Here is a 9572-nt window from a genome sequence, read left to right as displayed (position 1 = left end):
CACTTCTTTTGGACTATTCCTCTCCTTCTCCTAAATTACTTCATGAATAATTTCTAATCCTAAACTTACGAGCTTAATTTATCCCCCTGCTAATTGTTTAGTGCCTCAAGCAGCTCCTACTGGAATTGTTATAGTCGGGTCAAAATTTGCCTCCTTCCCCTCTTTGTTTTATTCTCTTGGTTGCTGGTACTGTCTGATTGTTTTACTTAGTAATGCATGAACAAGTTTCCTTCATGTACTTTAGAAATAAAATAAAATTAAAAAAAAAAAAGGAAAAATGTCCTAATAGGCAATGGAATGTTCAGTTGCATACACAGTCCTATGGTTCATCTTATATATATATATATATATATAGAGAGAGAGAGAGAGAGAGAGAGAGAGAGATTGCTGGATCCCACAATTTTACCCATAGAATTACTTACAATGTGAACATTTTCAATTCAAGATTTACAAAGAAAAAATAAATAGATCATACAGAACAAGATCAATGATTATTAAGTAGCAATGTACGGTTGTAATTATTGAAATCCTACGAAGAATACAATTCATGTATAAACTTTGAATACTAAATTATTCCATTTTGGTAAAAAGACCCTTCCAGCAATTTTCCCTTTTCATACACAACCCTGCAAACTAAAGTTATGGAATGGTGCCACTTGGGGGGCAAGAATGGAGGGGCACTCGAGAGGAATGCTTCTCGCTATTGTCTTTACCTAGCCCCTGTATAAGAATAGTAATATATATTTTTGGTGCTTACTTGTTAAGACACAGTGATTAGGATTAATTGGCTTTAGCTTGGCAATGGCTTGTTCTCCAAAAATGATTTAAAAAGAATGAAAGCCTGGCGAGGGCGATGAAGTGGAACCTCATGTCCTGCTCCAGTTACAGTGACAAATGTCAATCCTTTGTATACTTGACTCCAGCCACCAACCTGTGTCACAAAAGAAGAGAGCTTGTGAGGAGATGATTAATCAAATTCAGATTAATAAAAAGTTAATTTGCAATATTGGCCCGAAACCACAGATATAGAGATGGTCGTCATAACAAACTGTTGTAAAATTGTTATGTAATTATGTTGAGAAACAAAAATATAGGGATATTCATATAACGTTTTTACTAACAGCAATCACCAATTCAACTTTCAATGAGTATTCCATTTTGAATTTTGATGCTATACTAGAATCAAATGTCACATAATGATCACTCTGTAGTCTGTAGCGTATTCCACAAAAACTGATAGTAATTTGTTTGTAAAAATCTTTCTGAACACTAACCTTCCCATTGTCATACCATGGGTACCAGTTGGTAATAGTTGGTAGCTTCAGGGCATCAATGGAGTAACGAGTTGCAGTCACAGGAACCACCGCATCAGTGTCTCCACTGACAAAAGAGTTCATAAAAATCCATATTCAGATAGGGGATGCATATAAATCTAACAAAACTTACTGATAGAAATTCCAATTCCATTCCACACCAACAATATGACAGTGCTAAAAGAAAGCATTAATAAAACAAACTGCAAGCAGTAGGAAAGTGCTCAGGTAAAAATGGGATATTGTTTCCGGTACTACAACTATTTCAACATCACTTTCCCATATATATAAATAAAATCACTGACTTCATAGTAAACTCCGTGAAGAAGGGAAGACACACATATACATGCACACAATCAGAGTGAGATAAAAAGAGAGAGAGACCTGTATACCCATATCCTAAGACCAGCAGCAATGAGTTCTTGGTAAATAGGAAGCATAGAGAGTGGAGAATCCGCCCAGTAATTACCAACGACATCACTGTGAAGGAAAGATTTGAGGCAACAATTCTATTACAACATATGCAAGGAAATTATCTCAAATATCTAAAACAGAGCTCTTTACCTGCATGTTTTCCATGGATAAGAAATCCGAGTTAAATTTGCATGGAGTGCCTTCTGAACTTCTGGGTGATTGAAGTACACTTCAGAGTACCTTTCGGTGCAGGGATCATATGCTCTTGACATCCATGGCTTAGGTCAAAATTGAGAGTCAGATCAACTAAAACAAACCTCATGAGTAGTTTGTAATAGATTAAGCAATTTTTAGACCACTAAGATGAATATATTGATACTGAACAAGTAGCGCAGATTAAAGTAGCAATTCTAACTGATATATACCAGTAGTTAGGAAATTCAGAATCAGAATTATTTTATGCAGTATTGAATCTAGAGTTAATCCAAAGGTAACAGGGGAACATGGGTCTGGGAAAAAAGAAAAACATATTTAAGTGTGGGAAAAGACATTTTCGAAGCATGTGTTGCCCTTTATGACACATTCAGAACAAAATTATATACTTTACACATATTTAAAACCTATTTACATATAAACAAGTATGTATGTGTGCATAATAAATTAGATACAGAAAATAAGAGTTTAAGATAGTTTAATTGTAGTTGAATGTTCCAAAAATCTATGGCACAATGCCTTCAACAAAATAAAAGATAAAAACTGTGACAAATGCCTAACACATATGATGGCTCAATCAGCACAAAGTTAAACGGTAGAGTTAATTTGCATCTGTGAGGCTTCTAATCAAACAAGTGATGTCTACTGAAGCTCCTACACACGTTTAGAATGACTGGGAAGATCATAGGCATGCAGAGAAAAAGTATGATACAAGCATGTGCCAAGGGCCTGAGGCCAGGAGACCCAGGACCCACTTCTCGATGTGCAACATCAGGAAGAACATAAGGGCACTTGTGCACCCTCAACAGCTCAAATTCAAGATCCAAAAGCTCTCTCAAGTACTCAAAAGATCCAACAGATCTAAATCTAAGTTCCTTTCTAAGCCAGTCAATGTGAAAACAATAATCTGATTTTTGAGGGGAAAAAACCTGTATATTCTTTTTCTTTTCCCTTCCCCTGAAAATTCATTAATCATATCTGGATATCATATATAATACACATATAAATCTCTACAAAGACTATTCCAAAATTACCATTGTCCAGATAAGTAAAATAAAAAAAAATTGATGAGAGCTTACATAATGGCCCTTTAACTTGCGCTTCAATGATTGAGTGTTATTGCAAGGCCGAGTGTAAATGCTATATGGATCAATCCTTCCCTGCTCCAGCACAGCAACATTGAGAGCCTTCATGCATTCCAATGAGGGGTGCTGAGATGACCCAAAATCACAGGCAACTCGTAGTATGTGATAGGTGGAATCTGAAATCAAACCATGGGTCCACCAATACTCAAAGGTGCCAACATAATCATGGTAATCATCAGTAACAGCGTTTCCCACCTATAGAAAGAAATCAAGCAAGAAAAGAAAATCACCTGACAATGGTTGATTTCCATGAACAACCAGATGAATATTGAAAGCATAATGAAATCTAAAATTCTCACCAGAAATCCCTTAAAGTTAATAATTGGGTTCTGGACTCCCTTGTTTCTTTGGTAAACAATTTGAGATAACTGAGGAACATAGTGACCTGAAACAGATTGTGTTCACAAGTTAGCTTATCCATTATCATATCAAGTTTCCAAGAAACTTGTAACATAATTAAAACAATAAATAAATAAAGAATGACATAAGATAACTCAAGACCTGCATAACTTTCTCCAGCAATGTAGAAATCCCTGTGCTTATACTGTGGAAACCTTTCGAACCAATTGACAAGAAATGTATATGCATCTTCGGCTACAATTGTACAACACCCAGATCACAAAAAATCCAAAGATGTCATTTAACTAATGTTGAGCTAAAATACCATAATGTGCAATGCTTATCAATCACTACACAAGTGAAATTAAGTCAACTTGGGCGTCAATAACAATCTATTTGACAATTAAACAAATAAATTACCTGTCTTCTGATCACCCGCTGTGTACAAATCTGATGACGTATTCGTATACGAAAAACCAACACCAGCTGGAGATTCGAGGAACAGTAAATTTGCCACTGTATGAAAGTTTGAAAATTGATCAAAAATTAAGTTAAATCTCATCATAAACACAGTAAATGAACACTGGCTTGTCAAATTTAACACATACAATTGCTCCAAGCATAGGGATTTAAGTAAAGTGTCTTCCCGTCAGGCCTAATGTGAAAAGGTCCTATCTCTTCAGCTGCACCATAAGCAACAGAAGAGCAACCTGGACCACCATTGAGCCAAAGCACTAGTGGCCTTGACTCAGGTTTACGACTAGCCGGTGTCTCAACCAACCAGTAAAACAATGCTCTCCCAGCTTGCTCATTCACAGTCACATAACCTGAATACTGAGCGAACCCCACATTCTTTGGCTGCCCTGGCAACTCAGTGATCCTATCACTCAGTTGAGACGAAGCAAAACAAGTTCCTACAAGAAGGGACAATATGCAAACAACAGAGACTACAGATAGGCCCATGAATGAACCGAACAAGCAGTAACACAGCTAAACAAAACCCAGAAACACAAATCTCAAACTTGTTCAGGCTTTTTAAGGAATTTAGCTATAGAGCATTGAGACAGAGAGAGTGAGACCAATAAAGACCTCAACTTTGCAGTATAAAACCAATGGTCACTAATCCCAAACTAGTCTTGGACTTCCAAAGAATTCTCCTACAAGCATGGAGCAGCTAAAACAAAGAAAACCCAGATCCCAAAAAATATCTCTGAGTTCCCAACTAATTTATCTAAAAAGCAAAGGGGAGGTTCTTATAATCTTATCAAATAGATTTGGAATTTTTTTCAAAACCCCAATGATTGTGATTAGCTGTGATGAGGGTATGAATGATCAATTATAAAAACCATGCATTTATCCGTGTTCATTATTTTTTCCGCCTTATTATAATCAAAGCTTTGAATTTTCTTCTCTCTTTCTTGGGCTTACTTCTATCAGGCAATTCACCAAACAGGTTATAGGGCCGCGCACATGGGGTAGGTTCTGAATATTCAAACTTTTTTGCTGAGATTATTAACATTTTAAGAAACTCTAAAAACCCAATAAGGAAGGCGGCTAAATAAGTATAAACACTGTTTTTTTTTTATAAGAAGTATAAACACTGTTATTAATCATTGACTAATCTAATCAGTGAAACCAATGAATGATAACAAAAGCTCTAAAATATATGTATAGCTTAAAATTTTAAGTTTACCAAAAAAGCTTTAAAAAATTTTTAAAAAAAAGTCACACTCAGTGACTAATAAGTGTACCCGTCCAGTTGTTATTAACCACTCTGTCTCTGCCTTGTGGCCCATCGAATTTTGCTCTCATAAATAGAGGGAACAAATAAATGTGTAGGGTCAGTGCAGTGAGCCAGTGCTCAGTGCACTGTTGTTTCTTACAAACTTTTTTGTTTCGTTTCAAACTTTTATTTCTTCTTCTGGGCCCCTCTGTATTTCTTCTATCTTCTTAATCCTCATTCTATACCCGTCATGATTTGCATTTCTTGTAATTAACTTTAGGGTTCGGCTTGTGTGAAGTGACCATTGGTCACTGGATCCGTTATGATACGGACATGTGTCTTGTCTAGAACATATGTCCATATCGCAACATGTCCACTTGACCCAAGCTCCACCATTAACTTTTTGGAATTAGAAAATTCTTCACGTAATGATAAGAGTTCTTCCTTTATTTTCCTTTTTTGGATTAAGACTAATCAAAGGGGTTTATGCATGGATCAGTACATCTTGTACATGTACCGCAAACAAAAGCAAAAGATAGAATTAGAGATGTGGGTTGAATAGGAAGTTTGCCTAACATTTTTACAACAATTTCATAATAAATCAGAGATGGTAAGTTGTAATTAGTTCTAATTTAAACTTACTTTTTTGCCTACTAATAACCACTTATAACAGGTTACCACACAATATAATTTGTTATGAAAATATTATGGGCATAGCATTTTTCTTTTTAAATTTCCAATATAAATAGGTTGATAAATCAAATTTTCTACTAGTATTTTATATTAAATCCTAACAAATTTAATCATCTGAATATGATGTACCGCAATTTCTTACTCACATTGTCAATAAACAATATTTTTGAAATGATATGATTAAGTCCAGTAGGAATTAATATAAAATACTAGTAGAAAATTTCATATCAAGTTTTCTACTAGTATTTTATATTAATTCCTAACAGATTTAATCATATGAATATGATGATTGATGAACCACAATTTCTAGCTCTCATTATCGGTAAACAATATGATTAAGTCTGTTAGGAATTAATAGGAATACTAATATAAAATTTGATTCATCACAAATTTAAAGGTAAGAAGTTAAGTTTTCAAATAAGAAAATTATAGCTAAATTCACACTTACATCAAACTCCAAATGATGATATTATATATCTATTGTAGGCTAGTTTAAAAAGCCTTTTCAAACGACCTTATCCATATTTTTACATGAAAATCAACTAGCAAAATCATCACACCTTATTTAAATTTATTTTATATATATATATATATATATGAATTATATAAACTTAGAACCTCTAGATTTGTATCAAGTCTTAAACTAATGAACCTATCACCAATATCCCATGAGGGTATATCAATTATTAAGCACGACAATAGCGTTGTTCTCTTCATAACCAAAAAAATAAAATAAAAAATAGATACCAAATGTATTGCATAATTATTTTAATATAAATAACAATAAGCTTAGGTGATATATATTTTTTACAATTATTAAAGTTTTTTTTTATTCAGAATCATAATTTTTAAAGTTGATAGATAATAATCAGTAATAAAAGTGACCTCAATAGTGATGGCATTTAAAAATAATATTGCATTAATTAAAATATATTATCTTAACAAGGAGTGTGAAAAATATTGTATTAATAATAATTTTCCATAATTGACAGATTAACAAATGCTGGATGCCCAGATGCTAGATCTTGTCTGATAGCCTCAATCAACAACTTGCGAGACAGCCGATTAAACTATACCAAACTAGCTGGCATGTCTTCAATCCGTAAAGGATCTCCTGAGCTAAGTATATCAGACCAGGCAAATATTACAACTTTGTTTTTGTTTCTGTGTACTTTGCTTGCTGCTGACGCTACCAAATCTATTCAAACTACCCCCATCAACACTTGCATTTATGCAAGCCATGTTTAGGGGAATTATGTCACATAATGAATTCTTCACACCGAGGGGGGAAATAGACTGTCCGAGTAAAATGATCAAAATGTGTCTTGTTTTATATCTGCTTTTCATGTTCCAAATGTAAACATTACAGTTTCACTTTTTAAAATACTCGTATTTCAACGCATACAATTGTGGATATTGTGTGAAAATAGTATATTTATAATGTGTGTAAGTAAATACTTAGTCTGTTTATAGTTGACACATTGTCTAGGGTCTAATTTAACGCTTTCATGAACCACAAAATTCCTGAAGAACTTCATCATATCAAAGAACATATATAGAAGCGAAAAGAATAAATTTCAGTTCCTCTTCCATATCAATTGACATAAATCTTTGATGGGAAAATGATCATTCTAACTTATTTGGTTGATAATTGAGAAATTAAATGGCTATGGTGAAAGCGACAATGAAGCTACAAGCCTACAACAAAAGGGCAGTGGAAGAGAAGGTGGACAATAGATTCTTGTTGCTTATTACAAAAAGCAAAAAGGAACACAAAGGACCAATATACTAAGCCCCCACCTAATGATGCTAGTAAATAAAATTTCTCATAGGGGATATCTAGAGGGATTCCTAATTGTAATTAATTGTATAGTGTACATCAGTCATCACATGATGGAACTAAATTCACTTATATAGTGATTAGACAGGTGCTCTAAAATTTCTGCATACCTTAGTGTGCGTGCCCAATTTTTGTTTCTGAGGCCAGTTGTATAGTTGGGTTCACAATTTATTTATTAAAGTAGGGTTATGGATATCTTACAACGAGAATTTTCTTAAGATAATGATTAAATTTAAAAAGGGTCGTTGATTAGGCTAATCGAGCAATCTTACCTCTGAATCTATTCGCTCCTTCTCTCTCTCTTCTCTAGTTCTCTACCATCTAGTGTCTGAACCCTTTTTATTAGGTCTTTCTCCTATTTATAGCCTCCCTCAAATGGGTCAATAATGATTACCTTTAGCATTCCTCATGCGGGTGGGGCCCTTCAGGATTATTCCTGACATATATGGGTCCCACCTTGGAAATGGGGATTTCAGGCATTAGAACTCTCAATAGACATCGGGTGTTGCTCAGTGGTGATGTCTTCAAAGACATTACCGAGGTATTTTATAGACTGAACTTCGAACCAAGTTGGGTTTCGAGGAGCCCCTAGCCAAGGGCTTACCCCCGAGCAATGCTGGTTGGGCCTACTGTGAGAGTGGCACCAACCCCGTGGCCCATGGGCCTATTGGTGGTAGGCTGACTACCTACACTTACGCTCCATTTGTTTCAATGGAAAACCTTGTGTAAAGATAGTTTTCATTGTTTTCCAGTGTTTGGTAGCATAAAAAAATACGAGTCAAAGAAAAACTATCTTTGGTTAACATAAAAAGTATGGCTTATTTTTGTAAATTGTTTTCCATTAAATTTTTTTGGAAAACAACTCTATCTCACAGCATGTTAAATAAGGGAAGTTATGAGATTGTTTTTTAACTTATTTAAAGTTGCTACCAAACATTGGAAAATGAGATAATTTTATAGAAAATGCTTTTTAGAAAATAACTCATTTTCTAGAAAACATCATTGCTGAAACAAACAGAGCGTTAATGTTCCAAACTACTTTTCCCAACAAAAATTTAAATATCTCATTAAAACTTAATTTTTCAAATATACTTTCATTCACGTTTATCAATTGATTCTCTCTCGCATTTTTTGTTTTTGTTTTTTTTTTGTAAGTTAAACTCACTCCAAAGTCCAAAGAGAGGGGAAAAAAAGACAGGCCGGTAGAACTGGAATTCACCTATTTGGGGAGTTAGGCTTAGATGTAGTACTATGCTAAGGCTTTGACACTTAATGTATATAGAAAAATATGTAAATTTGCATATTTTTATCCAAAAATTACCTATATCAGACAAGTTAAAACTGTGTAAATATACATTGCTTCTATATTAATTGTGTAAATATACATTATTGCTATAATAACCGAATAACTATTTATTCTATATTTAGTTTTTTATCATTTATTTATGTATCTCAAGAATAGAGAAGAAAAGTGAATTGTTGTTGCGTGTGAAAAGAGAAAAATAATTAAAATAAATTAAATTAATGTTTTATAATCTAATATATAGTATTTTGAAAGGTGAGCATATAAAATAAAAATATAATTTTTTTTAATACTAGAATAGATAATTAAAAAAAAAGGACAAACTTTTGCTGCTTTTGATGTCCTATTGCACGAAATGAGATTCTATTAGTCTCATGGTACATTTTTTTGATAATCGAGTCTCTTGCTATATGTTAAGGCAGAGCGAGGAGAGAGCCTATGGACAATGGAGTGCCAAAAACATTCTTACACAGAGTGTTGTCATTCCATTTGGTAAGTAGACATTTTTTTAGTTTATTTTGACCAATTAGTTCCTAACTTGATACTAATAATTTCCACATTTCGAAAAATAAAATTAGAAAACAATAAT

The 9572-nt window shown here is 33.7% G+C and overlaps 1 protein-coding gene across 1 annotated transcript; it reads right to left on the bottom strand.

Moving 5' to 3' along the window:
* Nucleotides 1-390: 390 nt before the first annotated feature.
* LOC142640590 (serine carboxypeptidase-like 27) lies at nt 391-5160 on the bottom strand. The gene is made up of 9 exons (XM_075814755.1): nt 4033-5160; nt 3845-3940; nt 3587-3679; nt 3385-3470; nt 3020-3280; nt 1878-2005; nt 1698-1793; nt 1275-1380; nt 391-931 (listed from the first exon to the last, which is right to left on the bottom strand). Exons 1-9 carry the CDS (start codon nt 4385-4387, stop codon nt 791-793), a joined length of 1362 nt encoding a protein of 453 aa, XP_075670870.1. The 5' UTR covers nt 4388-5160; the 3' UTR covers nt 391-790.
* Nucleotides 5161-9572: the final 4412 nt, after the last annotated feature.

This window comes from Castanea sativa, chromosome 6 (genome assembly GCF_040712315.1).
Source record: "Castanea sativa cultivar Marrone di Chiusa Pesio chromosome 6, ASM4071231v1".
NCBI classification, from domain to species: Eukaryota; Viridiplantae; Streptophyta; class Magnoliopsida; order Fagales; family Fagaceae; genus Castanea; species Castanea sativa.
This window is presented reverse-complemented; position numbering and strand designations above follow the sequence as displayed.